At 49.6% G+C, this 15720-nt stretch overlaps 1 protein-coding gene across 2 annotated transcripts in view; it reads left to right on the forward strand.

Annotated features, from left to right (window-relative positions):
* Positions 1–15133, forward strand: part of LOC140403377 (pancreatic secretory granule membrane major glycoprotein GP2-like) — a 94366-nt gene extending 79233 nt beyond the window's left edge. For both annotated transcript variants that reach the window (XM_072491308.1, XM_072491307.1), the window contains exons 6-8: positions 1277–1495; positions 5635–5724; positions 13860–15133. In XM_072491308.1, the coding sequence (XP_072347409.1) occupies positions 1277–1495; positions 5635–5693 (278 nt within the window). In that variant the 3' untranslated portion in view covers positions 5694–5724; positions 13860–15133. The remainder of the gene's footprint in view (positions 1–1276; positions 1496–5634; positions 5725–13859) is intronic.
* Positions 15134–15720: the final 587 nt, after the last annotated feature.

Consider the following 15720-nt stretch of genomic DNA (forward strand, 5'->3'; position numbering starts at 1 on the left):
CACCACACTATAGCAGTGAGTGCATTAGAGAGGGTGCAGGGGAGACTGACCAGGATGTTGCCCAGGCTGCAATGTTTCAGCTATCGAGAGAGACTGGAGCGGCTGGGAATGTTTCCTCTGGAGCAGAGAGGGCTGAGGAGGGAGCTGAGCGATTTGGACAGAATTATGAGGGACAGGGACAGGGTGGATAGGGAGGTACTTTTCCCCTTAGTTGAGGGGTAACCAGGGGGCAGCGATTTAAGGTAAGGGGCCGGAGATTTAGAGGGGATTTGAGGGAAAACCTTTTCATCCAGGTGGGAATTTGACTGAGCTCTCACTGCAATCTAAACCAGACTGAAATGGAGAGACAGGGTCGATGCGGCGGAGCTCGTTCCCCTGGTCGGCAAATTCTGAACCACGGGGCAAAAACCCCAAATAAGGAGAAGCCAATTAGGGCCGAGGGGGAGAGAGGTTTTAAAAATGATAAAACCCCAGGGTTGTGACTGTTTGGAATTCTCGATCCCAGAGGCCTGTGGAAGCTGAGTCACTGAGGATATTTCAGAAACATGGAGAGAGGGACTCGGATGAAGGGGCTGAATGTCTGCTCACTAACTTTGCTGACGACACAATGATAGGAAGGACAGTAAATTGTGAAGAGAACGTAAGGAGGGTGTAAAGGGACATCGAGAGGGTAAATGTGGGGAAAATGGATATAACTTGGGAAAGTGGGAAAGTGTCCAGTTTGGCAGGAAGAATAAAAGGGAAGCTGATTTTGGAAACGGTGCGAGATTGCAGAGCTCTGAGGTACAGAGGGATCTGGGGGTCCCAGTGCATGGATCACAAAAGAGGCCCTGGGGGTCGGGTTTGGGGAATACCATGTTGGGGGGCTTACTGAGGGGTCAGGAGGATGTGGACTGTCACGTGTGGGGACCTGGGTAGGGGTCACATTTAAATGATAGCGGAGGCTGTTTTACCTCCTCTCTCTCATTTGCTGAATTCTAGTTCGGGTTTGAAGTGGAGTTTGGTGTTTGTGGAGAAGAATATAAAATACTCAGCATGTCTGGCAGTGTCTGTGGACAGGAACAGAGCTAACCTTGTCGGCTTCTGGCCCTCGGATGACAACAGTTCCTCAATCTGCAAGGCTCTCTGTTCCTCACTCCACAGATGCTCCCAGATGTACTGAGTCTTTCCAGAAGCTTCTGCAATGACTTCAGATTCCCGGCACTTTCTTTATTTTGCTTTGATGTTGGGATTTTGTCCTCACTCATTCTCCCACCTTTGTGTCTCTTATTTCCAGTTAAAGCTGTCATACCAACTCTGCCACCCATGCCAGAGACCACTGTGCCAACCACACCAGAGAGCACTGTGCCAACCACGCCAGAGACCACTGTGCCAACCACGCCAGAGACCACTGTGCCACCCATGCCAGAGACCACTGTGCCACCCATGCCAGAGACCACTCTGCCTCAAATTGCATCTTCAATGATTGTCCCAAATCCAACATCACCAGCGCCAGGTATCAGCATCCGGAGGGGTTTTAAACTCAAACTTCACCCGGAAAACTCCCGGAGCAATCATCAAATCTCCAACTGAGAGAGTGGCTTTTATTACTCTGCAGGGAGTGAGTGAGGGAATGGGATGGAGTGAGTGAGGGAGGGGAGTGGGATGGAGTGAGTGAGTGAGGGGAGTGGGATGGAGTGAGTGAAGGAGTGGGACTGGGATGGAGTGAGTGAGTGAGGGGAGTGGGATGGAGTGAGTGAGTGAGGGGAGTGGGATGGAATGAGTGAAGGAGGGGGACTGGGCTGGAGTGAGTGAGTGAGGGGAGTGGGATGGAGTGAGTGAGGGGAGTGGGATGGAGTGAGTGAGTGAGGGGAGTGGGATGGAATGAGTGAAGGAGGGGGACTGGGCTGGAGTGAGTGAGTGAGGGGAGTGGGATGGAGTGAGTGAGGGGAGTGGGATGGAGTGAGTGAGTGAGGGAATGGGATGGAGTGAGTGAAGGAGGGGGACTGGGATGGAATGAGTGAGGGAGGGCAGTGGGATGGAGTGAGTGAGGGAGGGGAGTGGGATGGAGTGAGTGAGGGAGTGGGATGGAGTGAGTGAGGGGAGTGGGGTGGAGTGAGTGAGGGGAGTGTGGTGGAGTGAGTGAGGGAATGGGATGGAGTGAGTGAGGGAATAGGATGGAGTGAGTGAGGGAGGGGAGTGGGATGGAGTGAGTGAGGGAGTGGGATGGAGTGAGTGAGGGGAGTGGGATGGAGTGAGTGAGTGAGGGGAGTGGGATGGAGTGAGTGAGTGAGGGGGGTGGGATGGAGTGAGTGAGGGGAGTGTGGTGGAGTGAGTGAGGGGAGTGGGATGGAGTGAGTGAGGGAGGGGAGTGGGATGGAGTGAGTGAAGGAGGCGGACTGGGATGGAGTGAGTGAGTGAGGGGAGTGGGATGGAGTGAGTGAGGGGAGTGGGATGGAGTGAGTGAGGGGAGTGGGATGGAGTGAGTGAGGGGAGTGGGATGGAGTGAGTGAGGGGAGTGGGATGGAGTGAGTGAGTGAGGGAATGGGATGGAGTGAGTGAAGGAGGGGGACTGGGATGGAGTGAGTGAGGGAATGGGATGGAGTGAGTGAGTGAGGGGAGTGGGATGGAGTGAGTGAGGGGAGTGGGATGGAGTGAGTGAGGGGAGTGGGATGGAGTGAGTGAGGGGAGTGGGATGGAGTGAGTGAGGGGAGTGTGGTGGAGTGAGTGAGGGAATGGGATGGAGTGAGTGAGGGAGGGGAGTGGGATGGAGTGAGTGAGTGAGGGGAGTGGGATGGAGTGAGTGAGGGGAGTGGGATGGAGTGAGTGAGGGGAGTGTGGTGGAGTGAGTGAGGGAATGGGATGGAGTGAGTGAGGGAGGGGAGTGGGATGGAGTGAGTGAGGGAATGGGATGGAGTGAGTGAGGGAGGGGGAGTGGGATGGAATATCTCTCACTCTCACACACACATTCTCTCTATCTTGCTGTATGTCTCTCGCACATTCTCTCTATCTTGCTGTGTCTCTCTCTCACACATTCTCTCTATCTTGCTGTATCTCTCTCTCACACACATTCTCTCTATCTTGCTGTATTTCTCTCTCTCTCACATTCTCTCTATCTTGCTGTATCTCTCTCTCTCACACATTCTCTCTATCTTGCAGCATCTCTCTCTCTCTCTCACACATTCTCTCTATCTTGCTGTCTCTCTCTCTCTCACACATTCTCTCTATCTTGCTGTATCTCTCTCACACATTCTCTCTATCTTGCTGCATCTCTCTCTCTCTCTCACACATTCTCTCTATCTTGCTGTATCTCTCTCTCACACATTCTCTCTATCTTGCTGTATCCCTCTCTCTCACACATTCTCTCTATCTTGCTGTATTTCTCTCTCACACACACATTCTCTCTATCTTGCTGTATCTCTCTCTCTCTCTCACACATTCTCTCTATCTTGCTGTATCTCTCTCTCTCACACATTCTCTCTATCTTGCTGTATCTCTCTCTCTCTCACACACATTCTCTCTATCTTGCTGTATCTCTCTCTCTCTCACATATTCTCTCTATCTTGCTGTATCTCTCTCTCTCACACATTCTCTCTATCTTGCTGTCTCTCTCTCTCTCACACATTCTCACTATCTTGCTGTATTTCTCTCTTTCACACATTCTCTCTATCTTGCTGTATCTCTCTCTCTCTCACACATTCTCTCCACCTTGCTGTATCTCTCTCTCACACATTCTCTCTATCTTGCTGTATCTCTCTCTCACACACATTCTCTCTATCTTGCTGTATCTCTCTCTCACACACATTCTCTCCATCTTGCTGTATATCTCTCTCTCTCACACACATTCTCTCTATCTTGCTGTATCCCTCTCTCACGCATTCTCTCTATCTTGCTGTTGCTCTCTCTCACACATTCTCTCTATCTTGCTGTATCTCTCTCTCTCACACATTCTCTCTATCTTGCTGTATCTCTCTCTCTCGCACATTCTCTCTATCTTGCTGTATCTCTCTCTCACACATTCTCTCTATCTTGCTGTATTTCTCTCACACACATTCTCTCTATCTTGCTGTATCTCTCTCTCACACACATTCTCTCCATCTTGCTGTATATCTCTCTCTCTCACACACATTCTCTCTATCTTGCTGTATCCCTCTCTCACGCATTCTCTCTATCTTGCTGTCGCTCTCTCTCACACATTCTCTCTATCTTGCTGTATCTCTCTCTCTCACACATTCTCTCTATCTTGCTGTATCTCTCTCTCTCACACATTCTCTCTATCTTGCTGAATCTCTCTCTCTCACACATTCTCTCTATCTTGCTGTATCTCTCTCTCTCTCACACATTCTCTCTATCTTGATGCATCTCTCTCTCTCTCTCACACATTCTCTCTATCTTGCTGTATTTCTCTCTCTCACTCACATTCTCTCTATCTTGCTGTATTTCTCTCTCTCTCTCTCTCACACACATTCTCTCTATCTTGCTGTATCTCTCACACACATTCTCTCTATCTTGCTGTATTTCTCTCTCTTTCTCTCTCTCACACATTCTCTCTATCTTGCTGTATCTCTCACACACATTCTCTCTATCTTGCTGTATCTCTCTCTCTCTCTCTCACACATCCTCTCTATCTTGCTGTATCTCTCTCTCTCTCTCACACATTCTCTCTATCTTGCTGTATCTCTCTCACACATTCTCTCTATCTTGCTGTCTCTCTCTCTCTCACATTCTCTCTATCTTGCTGTATCTCTCTCTCACACATTCTCTCGATCTTGCTGTATCTCTCTCTCACACATTCTCTCTATCTTGCTGTATCTCTCTCTCACACATTCTCTCTATCTTGCTGCATCTCTCTCTCTCTCTCACACATTCTCTCTATCTTGCTGTATTTCTCTCTCTCACTCACATTCTCTCTATCTTGCTGTATTTCTCTCTCTCTCTCTCACACATTCTCTCTATCTTGCTATATTTCTCTCTCTTTCTCTCTCACACACATTCTCTCTATCTTGCTGTATCTCGCACACACATTCTCTCTGTCTTGCTGTATCTCTCTCTCTCTCACACATTCTCTCTATCTTGCTGTATCTCTCTCACACATTCCCTCTATCTTGCTGCATCTCTCTCTCTCCTGTGACAGGGAGGAGGGCGAGAGCAACAGCAATTGAAGGAGGAACAAAGAGTGACAGGCGAGGTACAGATTTTGGATTGACGAGGATTATCGGGAAGACAGGAAAGTGGTGTTAGATCCACAATGACCAGCCCTGATTAGGCAGAGCCGTCCTGATGGACTCGATGATCTCGCTCATATTCCTGATGTTTTTATTAGTTTGGACAGGAGTTGGGAGGATGTGACACAGAGAGTAGAAAGTAGAAACTATATCGAGATAGAGAGAGTGTGAACCAGATATGGAGTGAAATGAAAAAATGAAATGAAAATCGCTTATTGTGACAAGTAGGCTTCAAATGAAGTTACTGTGAAAAGCCCCTAGTCGCCACATCCCGGCGCCTGCTCCGGGAGGCTGGTACGGGAGAGGAAAGAGGCAATGGTAACATTGAGGGGGAAACATGAAATAGAGGGAAGAATGGCCAGGCCCCAGTGCCTCCTGGGAGCTGGGCTCAGTGAGTTTAACCTTTTAAAGCTGTGATTGTTGTCTTTAGGAATGGGTGGCAAACAGTTTCAACTGGTGATCATATTGCTCATTGCTGGGCAACTTTGATCCTGACTCGATGCAGAAAATCATTCTGGAGGTGAGAAACTGTTTCGAGATTCAATATTGACACCAACACCTGCCTCTCACTGTCTGGATTCAGAGATCAGGAGCCGTCACCTCACATACAGCAGCTCCACCCCCCCCTCTGGCCACCCTCCTATCACCCAGACAACCCTCCTGTCCCACGGAACAGGTTCAATGGGCTGAATGGCCTCCTCCTGTTCCTGTCTTGGTGTCTGAGCCTCGACAGTGTCGCTGAAGCAGGGGCTTTGTCACAGTCCAGTCCCATTGGGCCGATCTCCTCACACAAGGGGCAGACTCACATTGCACTGCTGTCCCCGAGATCACCTCTCTCTGTATCTTTCCCTCTCTCTCTCTCTCTGTCTCTGTATCTTTCCCTCGCTCTCTCTCTCTGTCTCTGTATCTTTCCCTCGCTCTCTCCCTCTGTCTCTATCTTTCCTCGCTCTCTCTCTGTCTCTGTACCTTTCCCTCGCTCTCTCCCTCTGTCTCTGTGTCTTTCCCTCCCTCTCTCTCTGTCTCTGTATCTTTCCCTCGCTCTCTCTCTCTCTGTCTCTGTATCTTTCCCTCCCTCTCTCTCTGTCTCTGTATCTTTCCCTTGCTCTCTCTCTGTCTCTGTATCTTTCCCTCGCTCTCTCTCTGTCTCTGTATCTTTCCCTCGCTCTCTCTCCGTCTCTGTATCTTTCCCTCTCCCTCTCCCTCTTTCTCTGTCTCTTTCCCTCGTTCTCTCTCTCTGTATCTTTCCCTCGCTCTCTCTCTCTGTCTCTGTATCTTTCCCTCTCCCTCTCCCTCTTTCTCTGTCTCCTTCCCTTGTTCTCTCTCTCTGTATCTTTCTCTCGCTCTCTCTCTCTCTGTCTCTGTATCTTTCCCTCGCTCTCTCTGTCTCTGTATCTTTCCCTCCCCCTCTCTCTCTGTATCATTCCCTCACTCTCTGTTTCTGTATCTATCCCTCACTCTCTCTCTCTCTGTATCTTTCCCTCGCTCTCTCTCTGTATCTTTCCCTCGCTCTCTCTCTGTCTCTGTCTCTTTCCCTCGCTCTCTCTCTCTGTCTCTGTCTCTTTCCCTCCACCTCTCTCTGTCTCTGTATCTTTCACTCGCTCTCTCTCTCTCTGTATCTTTCCCTCGCTCTCTCTCTGTCTCTGATCTTTCCCTCGCTCTCTCTCTCTGTCACTGCATCTTTCCCTCATTCTCTCTCTCTGCCTCTGTATCTTTCCCGCCCTCTCTCTCTCTGTCTCAGCATCTTTCCCTCTCCCTCTCTCTCTCTGTCTCTGTATCTTTCCCTCGCTCTCTCTCTCTCTCTCTCTGTATCTTTCCCTCGTTCCCTCTCTCTCTCTGCATCTTTCCCCATCCCTCTCTCTCTGGTCTCTTTAGCTTTCCCTCGTTCTCTCTCTCTGCCTCTGTATCTTTCCCTCCCTCTCTCTCTGTATCTTTCCCTCGCTCTCTCTCTGCCTCTGTATCTTTCTCTCGCTCTCTCTCTCTCTGTATCTTTCCCTCACTCTCTCTCTGCCTCTGTATCTTTCCCTTTCCCTCTCTCTCTGTCTCTGTATCTTTCCCTCGCTCTCTCTCTCCCTCTGTCCCTGTATCTTTCCCTCGCTCTCTCTCTCTCCCTCTGTCCCTGTATCTTTCCCTCACTCTCTCTCCCTATCCCTGTATCTTTCCCTCACTCTCTCTCTCTGCCTCTGTGTCTTTCCCTCTCCCTCTCTCTCTCTCTCTCCCTCTGTCCCTGTATCTTTCCCTCGCTCTCTCTCTGTCTCCCTCTGTCCATCTCTGTTGCTGCCTCAACCTGTCTGTCCTCTGTCTCCCTCTCAATCTCTCGCTCTTTCTCACACTCTCGCTCCCTCTAACCTTCAATGTTTCTCTCTCTCTCTCTCTCACGCTTTGTCTCCATCTGCCCCTCTTTTACTTTCTGTTCTGTATCAGAGTAACACCATTGGCTGGTGTAATAGAACCTCAGAAATCCATCGAATCCCAACGTTGCAGAAGGAGGCCATTCAGCCCATCGAGTCTGCGCCGACCCTCTGAAAGAGCACCCTGCCGAGACCCCCGTCCCCGTTACCCCCATAACACCCCCTAACCGGCAAACCTTTGGACAGTGGGAGGAAACCGGAGCACCCGGAGGAAACCCACGCAGACACGGGGAGAAAGTGTAAACTCCGCTCAGTCACCCGAGGTCGGAATTGGACCCGGGACCCTGGCGCTGTGAGGCAGCCGTGTTAACCACTCAGCCACCGAGCCGCCCGCGTGTTATTGTCACGTGTTCCGCAATGACATAATCGGAGCGTTTCACGGGCTTTTGTGGAGTTCATCATTGTGCCCTGTTTGAGCTGCATTTTGTAAATAAACCCCGTCCTCAATGTGATACCAATTCGACGTGTGTCGCCTCTGAGCCCTTCTCTTTGGAGCTACAAGAAAAAAATAAAACCCCTTTTCTCTCTCTCTCGCCTCTGCCCCACTCTCTCCATTTCTGTCCCACTCTCTCTTTCTGCCTCGTGTAGGTCCCACTCAATTCCTGTTTCTTTCTATCCCACTCCCTCTCTTTCTATCCCACACTCTATCTCTTTCTATCCCACTCCCTCTCTTTCTATCCTACTCCCTCTCTTTCTATCCCACACTCTATCTCTTTCTATCCCACTCTCTCTCTTTCTACTCCACTCTCTCTCTCTTTCTATCCCACTCCCTCTCTTTCTATTCCACTCTCTCTCTCTTTCTATCCCACTCTCTCTCTCTCTATTTCTATCCCACTCTCTATTTCTATCTAACTCTCTCTCTCTTTCTATCCCACTCTCTCGCTATTTCTATCCCACTCTCTCTGTTTCTATCCAACTCTCTCTCTCTCTTTCTATCCCACACTCTCTCTTTCTATCCCACTCTCTCTTTCTATCCCACTCTCTCTCTTTCTTTCTATCCCACTCTCTCTCTCTTTCTATCCCACTCTCTCTCTCTATCTATTTCCATCCCACTCTCTCTCTATTTCTATCCCACTCTCTCTCTCTCTATTTCTATCCCACTCTCTCTCTATTTCTATCCCACTCTCTCTCTCTCTTTCTAGCCCACTCTCTCTCTCTTCCTATCCCACTCTCTCTCTCTCTCTGCCTCATCCTGTCTCCCTCTTTCTCTGTTCCTCTCACACCCTCTTCCACTCTGTCTCTCACTAAGTTCATTTCTCCCTCTTATCTCTCCATTACACATATTGGCAGCAAATTCCCGCGTTCCTCACACCCTGAGCCGTTCCAGCCAGTGATTGGCAGTGAAGGTGACTTTTTGTCCCCAAACTCTACCCCCCTCGCCCCATCACTGCAACATTAACCATTTCTCCCCCCCCCTCACTGCAATATTAACCATCCCACCCTCACTGCAATATTAACCATGTCTCCCCCCCCTCACTGCAATATTAACCATTTCTCCCCCCTCACTGCAATATTAACCATTTCTCCCCCCCCCTCACTGCAATATTAACCATGTCTCCCCCCTCACTGCAATATTAGCCATGCCCCCCCTCACTGCAATATTAACCATGTCTCCCCCCCCCTCACTGCAATATTAACCATGTCTCCCCCCCTCACTTCAATATTAACCATGTCTCCCCCCCCCGCTGCAATATTAACCATTTCTCCCCCCCTCACTGCAATATTAACCATGTCTCCCCCCCTCACTGCGATATTAACCATGTCTCCCCCCCTCACTGCAATATTAACCATGTCCCCCCCTCACTGCAATATTAACCATTTTCCCCCCCTCACTGCAATATTAACCATGCCCCCCCTCACTGCAATATTAACCATTTCTCCCCCCCCCTCACTGCAATATTAACCATGTCCCCCCCTCACTGCAATATTAACCATTTCTCCCCCCCTCACTGCAATATTAACCATTTCTCCCCCCCTCACTGCAATATTAACCATGTCTCCCCCCTCACTGCAATATTAACCATGTCTCCCCCCCTCACTGCAATATTAACCATTTCTCCCCCCCCTCACTGCAATATTAACCATTTCTCCCCCCCTCACTGCAATATTAACCATGTCCCCCCCTCACTGCAATATTAACCATGTCCCCCCCCTCACTGTAATATTAACCATGTCCCCCCCCACACTGCAATATTAACCATGTCCCCCCCTCACTGCAATATTAACCATGTCTCCCCCCTCACTGCAATATTAACCATTTCTCCCCCCCTCACTGCAATATTAACCATGTCTCCCCCCCTCACTGCAATATTAACCATTTCTCCCCCCCTCACTGCAATATTAACTATGTCTCCCCCCTCACTGCAATATTAACCATGTCCCCCCCTTACTGCAATATTAACCATGTCTCCCCCCCTCACTGCAATATTAACCATGTCTTCCCCCCCTCACTGCAATATTAACCATGTCTCCCCCCCCACTGCAATATTAACCATGTCTCCCCCCTCACTGCAATATTAACCATTTCTCCCCCCCCTCACTGCAATATTAACCATTTCTCCCCCCCTCACTGCAATATTAACCATTTCCCCCCCTCACTGCAATATTAACCATGTCCCCCCCCTCACTGCAATATTAACCATTTCCCCCCCCTCACTGCAATATTAACCATGTCCCCCCCCCCTCACTGCAATATTAACCATTTCCCCCCCCTCACTGCAATATTAACCATGTCTCCCCCCCTCACTGCAATATTAACCATTTCTCCCCCCCCTCACTGCAATATTAACCATTTCCCCCCCCTCACTGCAATATTAACCATGTCCCCCCCCCTCACTGCAATATTAACCATTTCCCCCCCTCACTGCAATATTAACCATGTCTCCCCCCCTCATTGCAATATTAACCATGCCCCCCCCTCACTGCAATATTAACCATGTCTCCCCCCTCACTGCAATATTAACCATTTCTCCCCCCTCACTGCAATATGAACCATGTCTCCCCCCCTCACTGCAATATTAACCATGTCTCTCCCCCCCCTCACTGCAATATTAACCATGTCTCCCCCCTCACTGCAATATTAACCATGTCTCCCCCCCTCACTGCAATATTAACCATGTCTCCCCCCTCACTACAATATTAACCATTTCTCCCCCCCCTCACTGCAATATTAACCATGTCTCCCCCCCTCACTGCAATATTAACCATTTCTCCCCCCCTCACTGCAATATTAACCATTTCTCCCCCCCTCACTGCAATATTAACCATGTCTCCCCCCCTCACTGCAATATTAACCATTTCTCCCCCCCCACTGCAATATTAACCATGTCTCCCCCCCTCACTGCAATATTAACCATTTCTCCCCCCTCACTGCAATATTAACCATGTCTCCCCCCCTCACTGCAATATTAACCATGTCTCCCCACCCTCACTGCAATATTAACCATGTCTCCCCCCTCACTGCAATATTAACCATTTCCCCCCCCTCACTGCAATATTAACCATGTCTCCCCCCTCACTGCAATATTAACCATGTCTCCCCCCCTCACTGCAATATTAACCATGTCTCCCCCCCTCACTGCAATATTAACCATTTCTCCCCCCTCACTGCAATATTAACCATGTCTCCCCCCCTCACTGCAATATTAACCATGTCTCCCCCACCCTCACTGCAATATTAACCATTTCTCCCCCCCCACTGCAATATTAACCATGTCTCCCCCCTCACTGCAATATTAACCATGTCTCCCCCACCCTCACTGCAATATTAACCATGCCCCCCCCTCACTGCAATATTAACCATGTCTCCCCCCCCCACTGCAATATTAACCATGTCTCCCCCCCACTGCAATATTAACCATGTCTCCCCCCCTCACTGCAATATTAATCATTTCTCCCCCCCTCACTGCAATATTAATCATTTCTCCCCCCCTCCCCTCACTGCAATATTAACCATGTCCCCTCCCCTCACTGCAATATTAACCATGCCCCCCCCGTCACTGCAATATTAAACATGTCTCCCCCCCCTCACTGCAATATTAACCATGTCTCCCCCCTCACTGCAATATTAACCATGTCTCCCCCCCCACTGCAATATTAACCATGTCTCCCCCCCTCACTGCAATATTAATCATTTCTCCCCCCCTCCCCTCACTGCAATATTAACCATGTCCCCTCCCCTCACTGCAATATTAACCATATCTCCCCCCTCACTGCAATATTAACCATGTCTCCCCCCCCACTGCAATATTAACCATGTCTCCCCCCCCCTCACTGCAATATTCATCATTTCTCCCCCCCTCACTGCAATATTAATCATTTCTCCCCCCCTCCCCTCACTGCAATATTAACCATGTCCCCCCCCGTCACTGCAATATTAACCATGTCTCCCCCCCTCACTGCAATATTAACCATGTCTCCCCCCTCACTGCAATATTAACCATGTCTCCCCCCTCACTGCAATATTAACCATGTCTCCCCACTCACTGCAATATTAACCATGTCTCCCCCCCTCACTGCAATATTAACCATGTCTCCCCCCTCACTGCAATATTAACCATGTCTCGCCCCCCTCACTGCAATATTAACCATGTCTCCCCCCCTCACTGCAATATTAACCATGTCTCCCCCCTCACTGCAATATTAACCATTTCTCCCCCCCCTCACTGCAATATTAACCATGTCTCCCCCCTCTCACTGCAATATTAACCATTTCTCCCCCCCCTCACTGCAATATTAACCATTTCTCCCCCCCCTCACTGCAATATTAACCATGTCTCCCCCCTCACTGCAATATTAACCATGTCTCCCCCCTCTCACTGCAATATTAACCATTTCTCTCCCACCCTCATTGCAATATTAACCATTTCCCCCCCTCACTGCAATATTAACCATGTCTCCCCCCCCTCACTGCAATATTAACAATTTCTCCCTTCCCTCACTGCAATATTAACCATGTCTCCCCCCCCTCACTTCAATATTAACCATGTCCCCCCCCTCTCGCTGCAATATTAACCGTTTCTCCCCCCGTCACTGCAATATTAACCATGTCCCCCCCCCCCTCACTGCAATATTAACCATGTCTCCCCCCCTCTCTGCAATATTAACCATGTCTCCCCCCCTCACTGCAATATTAACCATGTCTCCTCCCCTCACTGCAATATTAACCATGTCTCCCCCCCTCACTGCAATATTAACCATTTCCCCCCCTCACTGCAATATTAACCATTTCTCCCCCCCTCACTGCAATATTAACCATTTCTCCCCCCCCTCACTGCAATATTAACCATTTCTCCCCCCTCACTGCAATATTAACCATGTCTCCCCCCCCTCACTGCAATATTAACCATTTCTCCCCCCCTCACTGCAATATTAACCATTTCTCCCCCCCTCACTGCAATATTAACCATTTCTCCCCCCCTCACTGCAATATTAACCATTTCCCCCCCTCACTGCAATATTAACCATGTCTCCCCCCCTCACTGCAATATTAACCATGTCTCCCCCCCCTCACTGCAATATTAACCATGTCTCCCCCCTCACTGCAATATTAACCATGTCTCCCCCACCTCACTGCAATATTAACCATGTCTCCCCCCCCTCACTGCAATATTAACCATTTCTCCCCCCCCCTCACTGCAATATTAACCATTTCTCCCCCCCCCACTGCAATATTAACCATGTCTCCCCCCCCCTCACTGCAATATTAACCATGTCTCCCCCCCTCACTGCAATATTAACCATTTCTCCCCCCCCCCTCACTGCAATATTAACCATTTCTCCCCCCCCTCACTGCAATATTAACCATGTCTCCCCCCCCCCTCACTGCAATATTAACCATGTCTCCCCCCCCTCACTGCAATATTAACCATGTCTCCCCCCCCTCACTGCGATAGTAACCATGTCTCCCCCCCCCCTCACTGCAATATTAACCATGTCTCCCCCCCCTCACTGCAATATTAACCATGTCTCCCCCCCTCACTGCAATATTAACCATTTCTCCCCCCCCCCCCTCACTGCAATATTAACCATTTCTCCCCCCCCTCACTGCAATATTAACCATGTCTCCCCCCCCCCCTCACTGCAATATTAACCATGTCTCCCCCCCCCCTCACTGCAATATTAACCATGTCTCCCCCCCCCTCACTGCAATATTAACCATGTCTCCCCCCCCCCCCCTCACTGCAATATTAACCATGTCTCCCCCCCCTTACTGCAATATTAACCATGTCTCCTGTCTGTGATGTAGCTGCAGCTGTCGTTCAGGGAACGATTCCCGGACCTGAAGCTTCATTTGAGTCTGGGAGAAAGTTAGCTCTGGGCTGTGGCTGCTCCAGAAGATTGACGGTGATGGATCGTACCAGTGAGCACCTGGTCACCTGTGTGTTTACAGCTTCGCTCAGTAATAGCCCTGCCTTACAGCGTGACGCAGCGAGCAAAGGGTTAATCGCTCGCTGTGTGTTAATCTTACATTGCGATTGATTCTTCTTCATATTAGGGAATGTGGGAGCTTTTAGTTTTGGCTTTGTGGAATAGGGAAGTATAACCTCCATTTGGAAGTCCTGACCACTGGGCTGTGGGACAGAGACTGACCCCAAATGACCCTTTTTAACCTTCTGCTTAACGAGAGGATTTTATAAAGATCTGTGTCCAGTTGCTGAATTCCGAGATTTGTCAGCACCGGGAATGGGTGTCCAGACAACAGTGAATCCCAGCACAATCTCTGGGTAGAGATCATCCATTCCCTCAGGGTTCCTCGACAATGGTGTTGTTGGGACAGAATAAAATCCAGCGTTCTTGTTTCCTTCACAGAAACACATTCTGTTGAGCAAAGTGAAATATTTGATAACTGATCCCAGGAGCTCAATGAAACAAGGGAGGGAATCAGCTTTTCCGATATGTGGTGGGTCCAATCAGATGCTCCTTATCTGGAGGAGCGATATTCCTGATGGAGCAGAGAGCAATGTGTTCCCACCTTCACTCGTGTCAACCAATAGACCCGGTGAAAATGTCCTGTTGGTCACAACTCTGCAGCGTGAAGCTGGCAAACCGCTGGTGTGAGCGAGACATGGTCAGGACTAATATCAGGGAAACTCCTGCAGACACTGAACTCTCAGCTAGTCAGGCAGCGGCTGTGGAGAAACCCCAGATCATGTTTCAGCTCAATGCTTTGGCTCCTGACCCTGAAAGAGTAACTGGGATTCTCTCCACAGTTACTGCCTGACCGGCTCTGCATTTACAGCTCGCTGGGTTTTCTCTTGTTTCTGTCACACAATCAGGTCTGTGAGCTTCCCATTAATGGACTTTCACAGACACAAACCTGGGGTCAAAAAGGTCTCGAATGAAGCAGTCGACTGTCCTGAGGATCTGGATTGTGGAGAGTTTGTTTCACTGAATATTCAGCTGGGAAGTGTAACATGTCGGAGTTCCTCACCATCACATGTGGGCTGATCGGTTCAGCGGGTGTTTCAATGTTATTGCATGAAGTGTGTGCTCAATAAATCTGTAACTGCTTGACCACAATGTGTGAAAGGTGTTTCTTTTGGAGAAATGTGCAGATGATCTGATTCAGAGTGAAAACCATCCTGGTCCAGATTGAAACTCATTCTGACGCTGAGACTGATGTTTGGCTTGTTTCTCCGAGTGGGATCTTTCTGTTCCTCTGTCCTCCACCCGCTTCACCTTCCTCTCTCTGCTTCACTCTGACCACGTCCACTGTCCCTGGCTCCTTCACGTGCAAGAAGTGTGTCCAGTTGCAGCTCCTGTTAGGCCGCTTGACGGCTCTGGAGCTGCGGATGGACTCACTTTGGACCATCCGTGATGCTGAGGACGTCGTGGATAGCACGTTTAGCGAGTTGGTCACACCGCAGGTGAAAGGTACTGAGGGAGATAGTAAATGGGTGACCAAAAGACAGAGCAAGAGTAGGAAGGCAGTGCAGGTGTCCTCTGCGGTCATCTCCCTGCAAAACAGATATACCGCTTTGGATACTGTTGGGGGAGATGGCTCACCAGGGGAAGGCAGCAGCAGCCAGGTTCATGGCACCGTGGCTGGCTCTGCTGCGCAGCTGGGCAGGAAGAAGAATGGCAGGGCTGTAGTGATAGGGGACTCA

Source organism: Scyliorhinus torazame, chromosome 27, assembly GCF_047496885.1.
Source record: "Scyliorhinus torazame isolate Kashiwa2021f chromosome 27, sScyTor2.1, whole genome shotgun sequence".
NCBI classification, from domain to species: domain Eukaryota; kingdom Metazoa; phylum Chordata; class Chondrichthyes; order Carcharhiniformes; family Scyliorhinidae; genus Scyliorhinus; species Scyliorhinus torazame.